We start from the raw sequence: 13,894 nt of genomic DNA, 5'->3' as shown, positions 1-13,894 counted from the left end.
AGGCTCCCTGCTGAGCAGAGAGCCCGATGTGGGGCTCGATCCCAGGACCCTGAGATCATGACCTGAGCCGAAGGCAGCGGCTTAACCCACTGAGCCACCCAGGCGCCCCTGCCTATTAACTATTTGCATGTTTCTCTACATGGCCTAATACTTTTGTAACATCTGTATGCATTACTGACCCTCTTATGTGCTAATTCTTTAAAAAATAACTATTAACAGAAATGGGAAGAAAAGAAATGAATGCGGTATGGAATGCTGCAGTTGGGTAAAACAAAATAGAGTGGTTTTAAGTTCACTCTGTTCTGTTTATCTTCTGTTAAAGGACTAACGGGCTTATTATTGCAGATTTTTCCCCCCAAAAAGAGGGCTGCATTACAAAAGATGGAAGCATATAATAAAAGCCTTTTATACAGCATAGAATGAGAAAAAGCAGCTTTAGTTCTGGAGGTGGTAAATGGAGAACACCATTTTCTCTGGCAAGGCACTTTCTTGTTCCTGGCTGAGGGAGCTTTGCCCAGGTCATACCCGCAAATATGCATGGCCATCCTTCCCTCGTAGGGGAGTTTAAAATTAGTCAAGGAGAGAAATCTAAGGTGGAAGTCCTTTTGCCATAGTTCATTTGATCTGGGGGAGTTTTGCATGAGTGGAAGGGACCAGAGTAAATTCACTGCAGGTTATCTCTTCCTTCCACATGTCCACATTAAGTCTATATTTATTGCTAGATGATGAAACTGATCAACGAGAAAGAGACAAAGGGTTTGATTTCTTTGGATAAGAGCTTTTGATGCTCTGTTTGGAACCTCCTCTGGGGAGACAAGTGGTAGGACGTGAGTTTATGCTTAAGGGTCTGTATTTATAAAGAAGCTGCCATGGGGCACACACACACTCAATTATGTTCCTCGTCTGATGCCCCAAGCAGCCCCGTGTCAGCTCCAGTGCACAGAGAACAGAACCTCAGGGCTTAACAGAGTCAAGTTATGTACACAGGTCTTCTGACCACAAATGTTCTTTTTGAAGCCAGTAAACTCACGGAGCTGATTGACTTTTTCCACCAAGATCTTGGTGTTAATCTTCGTTCATTGTTGTTAGCTCATGAATTTTCCATAGCAAATTATCAGACTCAGGACTTCTCTGGATCGCTTGTCTTGACCATCTGTAGGTTCGTCCTTAAAAACTGAAAGTTAAATATCAAATCCGTCTGGTGTCAGAAACGTCACACGTGTGAGCGAGTGTGCATGCAGATTCTGATGTAGGTGTGCAGGGGAAGAGTAGACTTGGAAGGTTGGGCCGGTGTGTCAATGATCTTTTCCTTTGCAGTTATCCCTATTTAAGAAAAATGTAATGTTGATCATTTTGTGGTTTTTCTCATTGTCTTTGAGGATGGAATCAAAGTCTGTTTGAGTTTGTAAGGAAAGCTTTTTGAAGGGAAGACTGTTGAATGCCTTCTGAGTACTGGAGTATTAAGAAAGATACATAAAGGTCCCCCTCTTGAGTAAAACCACTCTCATGAGGGGTACAGCCACATGGACAAATGATAAATTGTGCTGTTTAAGTGAACGTCTGCAGTTTGGGGGTGGGATGGGAAAAGGACAAAAAGATAAGGATCCTATCCTAGACCATGTGACAAATTCTTATTAGCTCTTAATGCTTGGCTCAAATGCCCCCCCCTTTTTTTAAGTCTTCTCCAACCTTTTCTCAAGCAGAATAGTTTACTTCTTTGTAATAAAACATGTGTTTATTTCCTTGTATTTATCACCTTTTATCAATCAGTTATCATCAAAATAGTAGGTAGGGTATGAGTAAGTTGTATGGGGTTGGATTGTAATGTAAAAAGTTCAGTTTTTTTTTTTTTTTAATGTCAGGGTAAGGGGAGTTTATGGAAAGGGTGCTAGTTTCTATTATTTTTTGGCTAGTTTCTAAGTGACATTATCAGCAGTATGTTAAAAAGTAAGAAAGGCTAGCACATTGAAGTCAACAAGACTTCCAAAAATGTTTTTTGACGTATGGAAAAATAGAAGACTATATACTTTGGAATCAACCAAAGAAAATGTGATTGTTTGCCTGTGAAGCAGTCCCCCACATTCAGAGGTTAGTCATGCTCCTACAATTGAAGGGCATTCCCCTTATGACTCATTCAGGATCTTTGTCATAATTGTCTGGGGCTTTTTCCTATATGGGGGGCAAAGCCTCACTGAGCTTTTAATGGAATAGCTTTCACATTTCTCAGGGTGGTGGGGGTGGGTGTGGAGCATGCCTAAAAAGAAGGGAATGTGTATAATAGAAGAATATCTGCCTTTACACAGTATTTATATTTAATATTATGTCTTGAGATTGAGTTTTGAAATGAATACATGTTTAAGTGGCTGATTAGAAGTCGTCTGGATAAGCTACTGTAACAGTACATCAGGCGGGTCTGTCAGCTTGCCAGGAACAATGAATGAAAGGGAATGAGGCAGACACTTTCCAAGACTTACGTTTCAAGAAGCAAGATATATGATACTGTTTGCATCTTGGTTCCCCTTGTCTATTGTCAGAATTTCTTTCTCTTGTGTCAGTTTCAGAGGTGAAGGTCCCAAAGTATTTTATTTGAAAAAAAAAATCAGTAAAGAAGCCACTTTAAAGAGCAAGATATGCATCCATTATGCTAAGCGTTCATGCATAATACATCCACATACATGCAGTTTCTTTAGAACAGAGTGGCAAGTGGTCGTGCCAGAGAAAAAGTAATTACTTAGCAGTTTGAAAGTGAAAATGAGTCTCTTATTAACAGCAATCTATCCAGAAACAAAGAGCAAGGATCTCTGTTCTGATGACATGTGTTTCCATCTAACACACAATACCTAGAATTTGGAGAACGCTGCAAGACAGCTTCAGGGGCAGCTACTGAAAAGTGGAGGGAAAGAACTTTGAATTGGAAGAAAGAACACCACCAAAAGAGAAAGAGGGTGAAAGGAATTCCATCTAAGTGGGAATGATTTCTTTTATTGTGTTCTTTAAGGACAGGCACAGTTGAGGTCTAGCGGACCTTCCCTAGGTGGAACTGTGGGATTGTCCGGCATTATTAACAATGATTTTGATGGTCCTCTGAAAGCATCACCAAAGACCCTAAAATAGATAACTGTGTGCAATTCCGATGCTGTGCGTGTTGACGTTTTTAAACGTTGTAACCAGACACAAAGGGAGTGGACTTCAGGAAAAAGCAGTAGAAATGCTGGTGGGCGGAGACCGTTTCGGGTCTGGGCTGAGAGCCTCTGCGACGTGTCCCTGTCGTACAGCACTTCCCCCTTCAAGCCCGTATTCTTATAAATTGCTTGCTTCGTGGTTGATCCTTCTTGGTAGATCGTAAGCATAGTAGCGAGCACCCTGGCTGTTAGTTTCCCCTGGATCCCCCCACCCCAGGGTTAGCACAGTGCCTGGCATATGTGGGTGCTATGTCACTAGGTGGTTCAGGGCTCTGAGGAAGGAAACTGAGGCATTCAGTGATTACAGTAGACTCCCTCAGCGAAGGTCCTTGCTTTGTGCACAACATCCGCTTTGTTGATGGTGTGTGTATGCGGCACATGTGTGCACGTCATGGGCCCCAAACTGGCCTTTGCCTAGGCTGGCAACCCTCGCTGCATTCGTGCACCACGGAGATCAAAACGAATGTTCCCGTTCATGGGGGCAAGACACCATTCCGAGTACTGGGCTTTTCCTTGCGTACGCTACACACACAGCAGCATATAAAGAAGTGTTAGTACCTACAGGCTCTCTGTCGGCTGAGACTGCGAAGCGGACACTTTTGTCTGCACAGTAGTGGCTGTGGGAGGGGTAAGGAAGAAGTCCTGCCGGTGCACATGGAGACCACCCTGCCAGTCACTCTGCCCGTGCTTTGAGATGCTGGTTGAGTTCGGGAAGCCAGGTATCTGCCTGGGTGAGGCTCTGAGAACAGATAGGCCCGGGCTTCTCATGCGGAGACCAGGAGACCAGGGCCTCTGATAATTCGAAACCGGTGAGGCCAACCTCTGGTGGATCCCCCACTTCACAAAGAGCCCCCATGGAGTCTAGAAGAGACCTCGTGTTATCCAGCTAGTGGAAAGCAGCCAGCGCTCAAGCTGCCGGGTTCCACCCTGGCCGCAGGCTCTCTAGAGAGTCGCTGGGCATCCTAATTCAGTGATGTGGGCCCTCACATCTGTTGCTATTGCAAAGTCTTCCTGAGCAATTCTCACACAAAAAGAGGCAGTTTCCACAAATGCTGCAGCTGCGTGGGCAGGGTAGAGGAAGGGGCCGGGTGGGTGAGGGGTTTCTGCAGGATGCAGAGACGTAGCGCTCTCCCCTAGAAGCCCAGAATCCTTGCTGACTTCCCTGTGTTGGTTGAATGAGAGGAAGGGCACAAGATACTTTGCTGGGTTCACCTAAAATGATGAAATAAGCGGATGTCTGGATTTCTGCTTCGTAAACGGGTACGTCCTTCATATTTTGTTCAGCTGTGGTTTGGGAGTAAGTCAGCTGCCTTTGCCGTATGCATAGATCCCCCCGCCCCCTTCAGCACACACTCCTTTCAGCATCCATAGCAGATGGTAAATTCTGTGGCTGCCAGTTTTATCATAATGTGGTTGCAGAAAATAGAAAGCAAAGCACCATGAAGATCCCCGGGAGAATACAGCTGGGGTTGGGTGGCGGCTTCTGCATTCTCTGGTGCCGTCTGCGGGTTCCTGTACAAACGTACGGCTGGTGATGGGAACCGGTTACTGGCATGATGGAACAGGACTGCGATGTCGGGACCTGTCATTCACGAGAGCCCGTCTACCTGGGCCTTAGCAGGAGAGAGTGTGGGCATAAGGCTTTGCTTCTGGGAGGCTGGTGTGAGCCTCCCTAAAATTGCCCCGTGGTGTCCGTGACCAGCGAGGGGGAGCTGCGCGGGGGGTCGTGTGTGGTGTCAGCCGGCGGGCCTTTTCACGCGTGCGGAGGTAGTGTGCCCTCCTGTTCGATGCTCTGGTCAGGCAAAGTGTCAGTGAAAACTCTGGCTTTTGATTTAAGTAAGAATTAAGTTAAGCTCTGGTTCCTTCAGGTGGAGCTTTGAGAGGTCCGGGGAAGAATCCAAGCGGTATTAAGTCAGGGGCAGCGCTCCCAAGCACCAGATCAGAGGTGAAGACAGCTTTTCTGAGGGCGTCATACACCTTCAGAAATGAAGATCCACGAAGTTAATTTGAGAATAAAACAGCAGATATATTTCATTTGGCAGTCTTGCCCCAGGAGTACGAGTCTAGTCAGAAATTATGTTTCTTTTTGTGCTTTAGACAAAACTGCCTTGTTGGAGGTGGGTGTGCAGACTCTAGAAAACAAGAACTTTCCTGAAACCGCTGACCAGAATCTCGTAAAATTAAGGGTTCTACTCTCTGGCCGGGGAAGGATCTCCACAAACTTATTCGAGAATCCAGAACTCTACTGTTTAGAATTTTAAACACCAGAAATCAATCAAGACAGTTTATCTGTTAAGTTGGACCTAGAACTGTATTAGACAGCATTACTTTTTTGGCAGAGGAGGGATTCCTCGAGAAAACCTTAATGAAAGAATATGCATCCTCCTTAAGGAAATAGTCCAGCCTGACCTTCCTGTGGAGGGTCCAAGTCAGGAGCTGGTAAACAGCCTTGCTCATGTAGCATTAGGACTTGTTCCATGTTCTTTTGCGGGAATGGGTTTACCCGCATGGATGGAGATAAGCTTTTTCAAGTTTCAGTTCTTGAGACATTGAAGGGGAAGACTGAGCAGTTGACTTAATTTTTTTAAATTAAAAAAATATTCTAAAGCCCAAAGAAGGGCAGAGAATAACAACAAATATGTAACTGACAGAATTAACTGTCATTCTGGGGCGGCTGCGGGACTCAGTCAGTTAAGCGTCTGACTCTTGGTTTCGGCTCAGGTCATGATCTTCGGGTCATGGGACGGTGCCCCATGTCAGGCTCCACGCCCAGCAGGGGATCTGCTTGAGAGTCTCTCTCTCCCTCTGCCCCTCCACCCACTCTCCTGTGTGCTGTCCCTCTCTCCCAAATAAATAACATCTTAGAAATAAAGAATTAACTGTTATTTTTTTTTAACTTAAAAAATTGCTACAGATAAAAGTGAAGATCTTCATTGTCACCCAGCCCTGGGCCCTTGCCCTTTCCCTGTATTTTGAGAGATAACTCCTGTGATAAATTTTGTATGTATCCTTCTATTTTGGGTTTTTATATTTTTATGTATGCCATATATATCATGAAATACACATTTACAGCCCAAGTCTATCAAGTGATTTTATTTGCTTAAGGTATATATTGACATGGATTCTCCGATTCCTTTACTCACCATTACGGCTTTTGAGGTGTAGGTTGACACGAGCAGCTTACGATCATTGAGTCATGGTTCTCTAGCATGTTACATGAATATACCATGATTTATGCCGAACGTATCTGTAGAATATTACTAGAGATTCCAGTAATAGAATCTCGAAATGGAATTGCAGGGTGCCCGGGTAGCTCAGTCAGAAGAACATGCGACCCTTGATCTTGGGGGTGGTGAGTTTATACCCACACTGGGTATAGAGATTACTTAAAACTTAAAAAAAAAAAACCCAGTAGTGGAATTGCTGAGTCATAGGTTGTGTGCACTTTCAGTTTTGATGGTTTATTTCTAAACTAGTTACGTCTGTTGACACTCCCACCAGCTTCCACGGGGCACTGTATGTGACAGTCCTCAACTGACAGCAAACTTTTTCAGTTTTTGCCAGTCTTAGATGAGACTATCTCATCTTAATTTGGGCTTTCCAAATTATCAGTGACATCATAATTTTTTAGCTGTTGAAATTTGAAATAATAAATATCCAAAGGCATGAAATCCTAATATATTTATATGGCACAGTAGGATTAAAGTATAATTTAAAGTTGTGTTTTACTGGGGCGCCTGGGTGGCTCAGTAGGTTAAATGTCTGCCTTTTGCTCAGGTCATGACCCTGGAGTCGCAGGATTGAGTCCCATGTCGGGCTCCTTGCTCTTCAGGGAGTCTGCTTCTTCTGCCCTCTCCCTCTCTCCCTGGCTCATGCTCTCTCTTACTCTCTCAAATAAATAAATAAATTCTTTAAAAAAAAAATTAAGTTGTGTTTTACTCACATGACTCTCTTGTTGTAGTATCATAGTATTTCCAGAAAAATTCAGATTTTAATTATTGCTTTTATAGTTAAAAATCATTTCTTAAAGTTGTAGACATTTTTGATGAAAATCTTTCTAAAATGTTTTATACTTAACCTGCTTTGTGAAATTCATAGTAAGTTGAATCAGTCCTAATAATGAACATGAAGTTTTTATAAAATTCATTCATACCTTGAGGGCCTGTTAAAATATTGGATATTTGTTTCTATACCAGATACCCTGAAAGGTCCTCATGCTTTAGTAGTTATTTTTGCCTTTTATGGTCTTCCCTCCTCCTAGTGTTTTCAGTGAGTCCTCCCACCCTTTAAAACTAAAAAGTAGTTTATGTAAATGATATATGCTTATTGTGGAATATTTTATCTTTTCTCATTTTAATTTGCCACCTTCTCTTTGGAATTCTAAGGATATGAGGATATTTTCCCCTTAACTGAGGATTTCAAGGGGTGCACGACAGCAGTTTGTCTTCAAGTAGGGGTCACTTCTGGCTGTGCACCAGTGTTCTGGATAGTTCTGGGGAGTTCGTCGCTACCCAGTTTCAGGGAATCTGACCTGTGGGTGCATGGGGTGTTCACTGTATTACCGAAATACCTACTTACTGAAAACACTCACTGAAAACACTGGGAGGAGGGAAGACCGTAAAAGGCAAAAAGAGGCACATATATTCTCTTAAAGAATGAGTAATTTGAATGCAAGGATGTTAAATTGGTCTGTTCCTGAGGAGATAATGAGCAGTGAGATGACTCATTGTCTTGGAAGGTCCAAGGCAAGTGGCCAGATACAGATGGTGCAAGGCCACGCTGGTTGAGTAGCCTAAGTACCATGTGACAGTTAATGCTTTTTTAAAGATTTTTAATTTTTTTTTTCATAAGACCGCTGCTGTTGATAGGTTTGCTCTTTCTTGCCTTCGCAAACTTGTGAAACAAATTTAACATTTCTGTCTCGTCTCCTTTCAGTGTGACAAAATTAGGCAAGAACGAGATGAAGCTGTTAAAAAACTGGAGGAACTTCAGAAAAGTATGTAAGCGTTTCATTGGAATTACTGTAACGCACATAACTATGTTTGGGAATTATGTGGGCAGACACGTCCCCTATGTTTAGTTGCTGCTGCATTGGGCATCCAAGAAAGCAAGAATTGTCTTACTATTTGCCGCCCCCCCCCCCCACCAAAAATGTCCTGGCATTACTGTGATTGTCAAACAAATGGAATGAATATTATTGTTTCATGAGTATGTTATTATAAAAGACAGTTTGCACTTGTATAAAAAAAAAACTTTACTATGCAGAACAGTTAAAGAAGAACAAAAATTACTTGTTATCTTGATTCTTTGAGAAAAGGCAGTGTTAATATTTTATAGTCTTTCTTTCTTGGTCTTTTATCTGTGGGCAGTATTTATGTCCACAAAAAATAAAGTCACGCTTTACATTCAGTTTTACAGCCTGCTGTTTTCAGGGAGTGGTGTATTGTGGTCATCTTTGCATGTCAGTAGAGGTGTATATTTTTTTCTGTATTCTCTTACATGATAGTACCCTAATTTATTTGAACATTCTTTCGGTGATGGATTATTTCTGGGTTTTAGATATTATAAATAATGTGAAGTATTCTTATACATCTTTACAGTGGTCTGATTTCTTACATTAATGCATAGAAAAAGAATTGTAGTTCACAGAACTATCACATTTTTAAGAGTCAGAATGTTTGGGACGCCTGGGTGGCTCAGTGGGTTAAGCCGCTGCCTTCGGCTCAGGTCATGATCCCAGCGTCCTGGGATCGAGTCCCACATCGGGCTCCTTGCTCAGCAGGGAGCCTGCTTCTCCCTCTGCCTCTGCCTGCCACTCTATCTGCTTGTGCTCACTCTCTCTCTCTCTCTGACAAATAAAATAAATAAAAATCTAAAAAAAAAAGAAAAAAAAAAAAAGAGTCAGAATGTTTGTAATGGCCTTCTCACCAAGGAACGTTGTATTCCCACAGAAGCTGTAATAATCTTCTAAATGTTTGCTGTGGTATTCTTGTATGCCATGCCGATCTGTCATTACCTCATCCACTAAGATAGAATGTATCTGATTACACTCAGAAGGATCAGAAGGAAATAGGTCATGGGAAAAGGACCAGACTTTAGCAGGAAAAGTTGCCCTTCCCCTTGGAAGCAGGGTCTTTCTCCATCTTTCTGCAGATGCTGTGTTAGGCTGTTTGATTATATCATAAAGTGTTGGCTTGGTAACTATGCAACAGAACATTTTATTCTTGTCGAAGGTTAAACAGCCATGAAAATGGAACATTATAGTTCATTTCAGTACCTAGTTTATTTCAAGTGTCTGGCTTTAACAAAGTCTCCGGAATATTGTTGTTGGTACTTTTCTTTGGAGGCCAATATGCTATGACAGAAATATCTCTTACTTGTGAATATACAAACTGCGATTGTGTAGAATTTTCTTGTTCCCTAAGGCGGGATTAATTTGATACTCTTCCACTTTTGCTGACACTGGGTCACACTGAAAGAATTATACCAGTTACATTGTTACCAATTCATGTTCTCAAATTAATTATTGATAGTGGATTGGAATGCTGCTGTGTAGTAAGAATAGTTCAAGGTTTTATGGTTGGACTTAACATAAAATGCTTTGGTTGGGCAGGTAGTAGGCATTTTGCCTCTTGTGTTCTGCAGAAATGGAAGGAGCTTCTCCCCAAATCAACCTACCTTTAGAGTAACATATAAACTTTCCTCTCCCACTTCCTTTTCCCCTTTCTTTGTCTCTTCCTCTAAATATCTTCGACAGTTTTAAAAATTCACATTTTTCCTTACGAGCAACTCAGAGCCTAAAAGAATCAGCTGAAAGGTTAGTACAGTGATCTTTATTGTTGTATGAATTGAATTTTTGACTTTCCTAAGTCTGCTTAATTAATTTAAAGTTTGGATGGCAGGAGAACAGAATGCCGACTCTTTTCTCTGACTCAAAAGAACAGAAAGTGGGGATGATGAAAATTCTAAATACTTGTTAAAACATTCTGTCTGGGGTAAATGGTTGATGACTTCTGAACAGGGAGCAGGATTTCGGATTTGGAAGGGAGCGCAGTGGTTACCAGCAGGAAAAAGCAGCTGTGCTGTGAATCCGCGTAGTCCTGAGCAATTTCTGCATTAGTAAAATTGGGATAAATGACCCTGCCTCCGAGGCTGTTCAAGGAACAAATGAGATATTCACGGAGAAAGTGCTGAACACAGTGCCTGGCGCTAGAGTTTAAGTGCTCAGTAAACGTGTGCTGCTGCCGCCGCCATCTTGTTGACTGTCCCGTCCCGAGCGCCCTTCGGCATGAAGAGTCCATGAGTCCGCTTACGGGTTCGTTTGCAGAGCCTGGTCTTGGCGTTTGGACAGCCCTGGGGAAATATCTTTGGGTGCTAAGTTGAAATCTGCCGGCCTGTCATGTTTACCTGCGAGGCCCAGATCTCAGAGTGAGGGAAGAGCCCCGTTAGGCCTAAGGGCTGTGCTCACCTCGCGGGTCACGCTCTTCTTAGCCTGTTTTGTCCATATTTCCTCGCCATTTTCGGCTCCATCAGCTCTGCCCCAGCCTTCCTCCTGTCTTCCTGCACAAAGAGCCCCGCTGCAGAGCAAAGCCATGGTCCCTAGGAAGACAGATTCATGTGAGAGAAGAAGTCACTCAAGGCCTTTCAAGTCCTTCAGCCAGAACCTGAGAGCCTTTTTGGTGTGTGAGGACACACCCGTGTCCCCTGCACGCCTGCCAGCTCTCATCCGTGTTTACACACGCATGAAAACCTGTCAGGCGATCTCACGTCGCCGGCGAGTGAACAGCATGTTCTCCACATGAGCTGCAGAGACGTCCTGCATCTAGGCATTGCTGAGAGTTGGCTGGATGGAGAGGAGTTTCGCTCAGGGCAATCCCATGGGTGGTATCACATTTGAATACAAGTTAGAAAGACACCTAGAAAATCAGAGTCATCTAGAAGTTGGTTTAGCTGGGCTTTACACGTTAGAACTATATTTTGGGATATATGTTACTTGACTTTTTTGGGCTTCAGTGCTCTCCAATAGGAAATTGCTGTGATGATACATACCTACCTCGTAAGACTGTCGTGAGGATTCATGACAGAGCACATAGGGTTTAGCACAGGCTGGACACAGAGTTGGCCCAACAGTGGGTGATAGCGGTTGTGTCCGAAGCAGTTCTGTTCTAGAGAGAACATTCTTGTAAAGGGGTGTTCACAGACGAACATAGGCCTGATAGATTTTTCCAGTCACTCACACAAACACAAACACAAACACAAATGTGACTACGTAGCGCATACCCAGCAGTATGTCAGGTGCAGGACGGTCAGACGTGAGTAAAGCTGTGATGCTCGAAGTTAATAGAAGACAAAAACAAGTCAAAAAGAGAAAGTCCCAGTTGCCCTCCATTCTGTGATGGCAAGTATGTCCGAGTGTTTTGCGGTCGTGAAGAGGAAAAATAGACTTTGCTGATTCAACTGGACGGGTGGAAGCACTCATGGATGGCTTTTCAGGTTATGCTTCTGAGTTGTGAGAGTCATTAAAAACAACTCTGATTATGGAAAATATCAAGCTTATGTAAAAGTGAGAAAATAATGCAGTGAAGCACCATGTGTCCATCATCCAGCTTCAGCAGCTGCCAGCTCGAGGCCAGTCTGTTTCATCTCTGTCTGCACGTCCGTTCTCACCGACCTCAGGTTATTTTGAAATGAATTCAGTCATCATATCATTTAATGATAATTTTATCGTAAATAAATATAAATATTTCAATACGTGTTCCTAAAAGGCTAGAATTCATCTTTCTTCTTTTTTAAACCTTCCTGTCATCCACATTAGAGATATGTTAGGTGTAGTGGTCATTCATGGTCTGGATATTATGAGACAAGCCTGAATTTGGCACCATAGGGCCAGTCACTAAATGAACAAATTAAAGGTTGTTTTTTTTTTTTAAACTTTCATCCTTTGAAAGGGGCAAATAAAATTACATATTGCAAAAACTTCTGTTTTGTGTCATGTAACCTGACTTGTAGTTTTGGAAATGAGGTCTGCTTTTTAAAGATATAAATGCCCTCTGAAACATGTTCTTTTCTTTTAAATCTAGAAAGTGAATAGGTGGGTTTCTTTGCTCCCTACTTAGCATTGAGATAATTTTTTAAACTAGAAATCAAAGCACAACTTTTGATTTCTACTGTTCCCTCTTAGAGGAAGAGAGAAAAAAAACCTATCTGATGGGGCCTGCTCTATAAGAATTGGAGAAAATTGTGGCTAGTGCTGCCTATGTAAGTTTATCAAGTTAAGTTACAGGGCAGCTTTTTACAAAATGTTCAGAAAAGAAGTGTGTGTGTGTGTGTGTGTGTGTGTGTGTGTGTGTGTGCGCGCGCGCATGTGTGTGTGTATTTCTTTTTGCTGGGCCTAAACCTTGCTATGTGGAATGATTTTTCCTTACTCTTCCATGAGCAAGAATGTTATTGAATAAAAAGTCAAATTCCTATGAAACATGCAGAGTGTTTATGTTTTTGTTATGATGGTGGAAATACCAGATTGTGGTAGAAGAAGTCAAGTAGTTAAGGCTAAAAATTCAAGGTAATATTTGATGTTGTAAAAATTGTATAGGTTTCTTTTCTCTTTCCTTCACATTTTTGAAGAACCTACCTTGTAAACATAGTGATAAAATGCCAAGAATATTAGGATTTTAAGGAAATAATAGAGCCTATTATTTAAACTACAATATAAAAGGCAATTATATTGATGAAGAGCTACATGGGCTTTGTGTGTGTGAATAAACTTGGCCTGTGTTCAGCTTCTATTTGTTCTTCTGGCATAAACACATATTGTGTGTGATTCCAGTTTAATGGGGACCCGTTTGTATGCCAAGCAGCTGCATTTTAGGACCTATTGCGTGATTTCATAGCTCTCTGAAAATTGGTTCTATTCAGAACAAGAGATAGAAGAGGAGAAGGGGGGTGGTGTGGAAGGGGGGGCAGAGCCTCAACACACAATCATTTCTTTTCAATTGGAGCCAGAAAGGTTGATGACAACATGACCATTGTGTTATAATGATAAGACCACTAAGGCATCTGTACCTCTCATCAAGGCTTTCACACAACAGCAGATACAATTTAATTCACTGCTCTGTCAGCAGTGCTGATACCATTATGCCGTCTGTCTCCACAGTTATAATCACTGTCCTCTGAGAAATGCAGTTGAAATGATCTTGAGCAGTCAAAGAAACTCTCAATTAAGGCTGCCACTTCCAATGTGTCAGATTGTGTCTTATGCACTTGGTACAATTTTCACTTCCAATCCTGTTTATTTACAATGTCTACCAGTAATTACGCTTAACGTGTCATTTAGTGAGGGGGGCCCCTGCCAAGCCGATTGTTGGGTGCTGCTGTACCATTGAGTGGGAGTTTCTCGAAGTCAATGCCATCAGCAGCTTTTAGGCCCTGATGGGATGCAGTAGTAATGTTGATAATGCAAGTATCGTGCTCATCAAGTCATAATTAGATGCCACTCAAATGTGCCACTTGTAATAACAGTGTTGATTCATGTTTTTCTCGGTGACTGCAACTACTAATTAGTTAAGTGGTTTTTGGTTGGCCTGCATTTGCTGCAGATTATTATTACCCCTGAAAAAATGTCAAGGTTAGAGATGTTTCTGGCCATTTAGTGCTGCTTTATGAATTTGAATATTAACATAATAAGAACTTTGGACAGACTTAGGAAGTAATAC

The 13,894-nt window shown here is 42.2% G+C and overlaps 1 protein-coding gene across 1 annotated transcript in view; it reads left to right on the top strand.

The window, feature by feature from the left end:
- LOC111145248 (shootin 1) overlaps positions 1–13,894 on the top strand; it is a 97,917-nt gene that overhangs the window by 16,879 nt on the left and 67,144 nt on the right. Inside the window, exon 3 of the mRNA XM_022500035.1 lies at positions 8,118–8,178. Within this exon, the coding sequence (XP_022355743.1) occupies positions 8,118–8,178 (61 nt within the window). The remainder of the gene's footprint in view (positions 1–8,117; positions 8,179–13,894) is intronic.

This window comes from Enhydra lutris, unplaced genomic scaffold, assembly GCF_002288905.1.
Source record: "Enhydra lutris kenyoni isolate GAN:26980312 unplaced genomic scaffold, ASM228890v2 scaffoldscaffold12, whole genome shotgun sequence".
Classification (NCBI taxonomy): domain Eukaryota; kingdom Metazoa; phylum Chordata; class Mammalia; order Carnivora; family Mustelidae; genus Enhydra; species Enhydra lutris.
The sequence above is the reverse complement of the archived record's forward strand: the minus strand, read 5'-3'. Positions and strand labels throughout refer to the sequence as shown.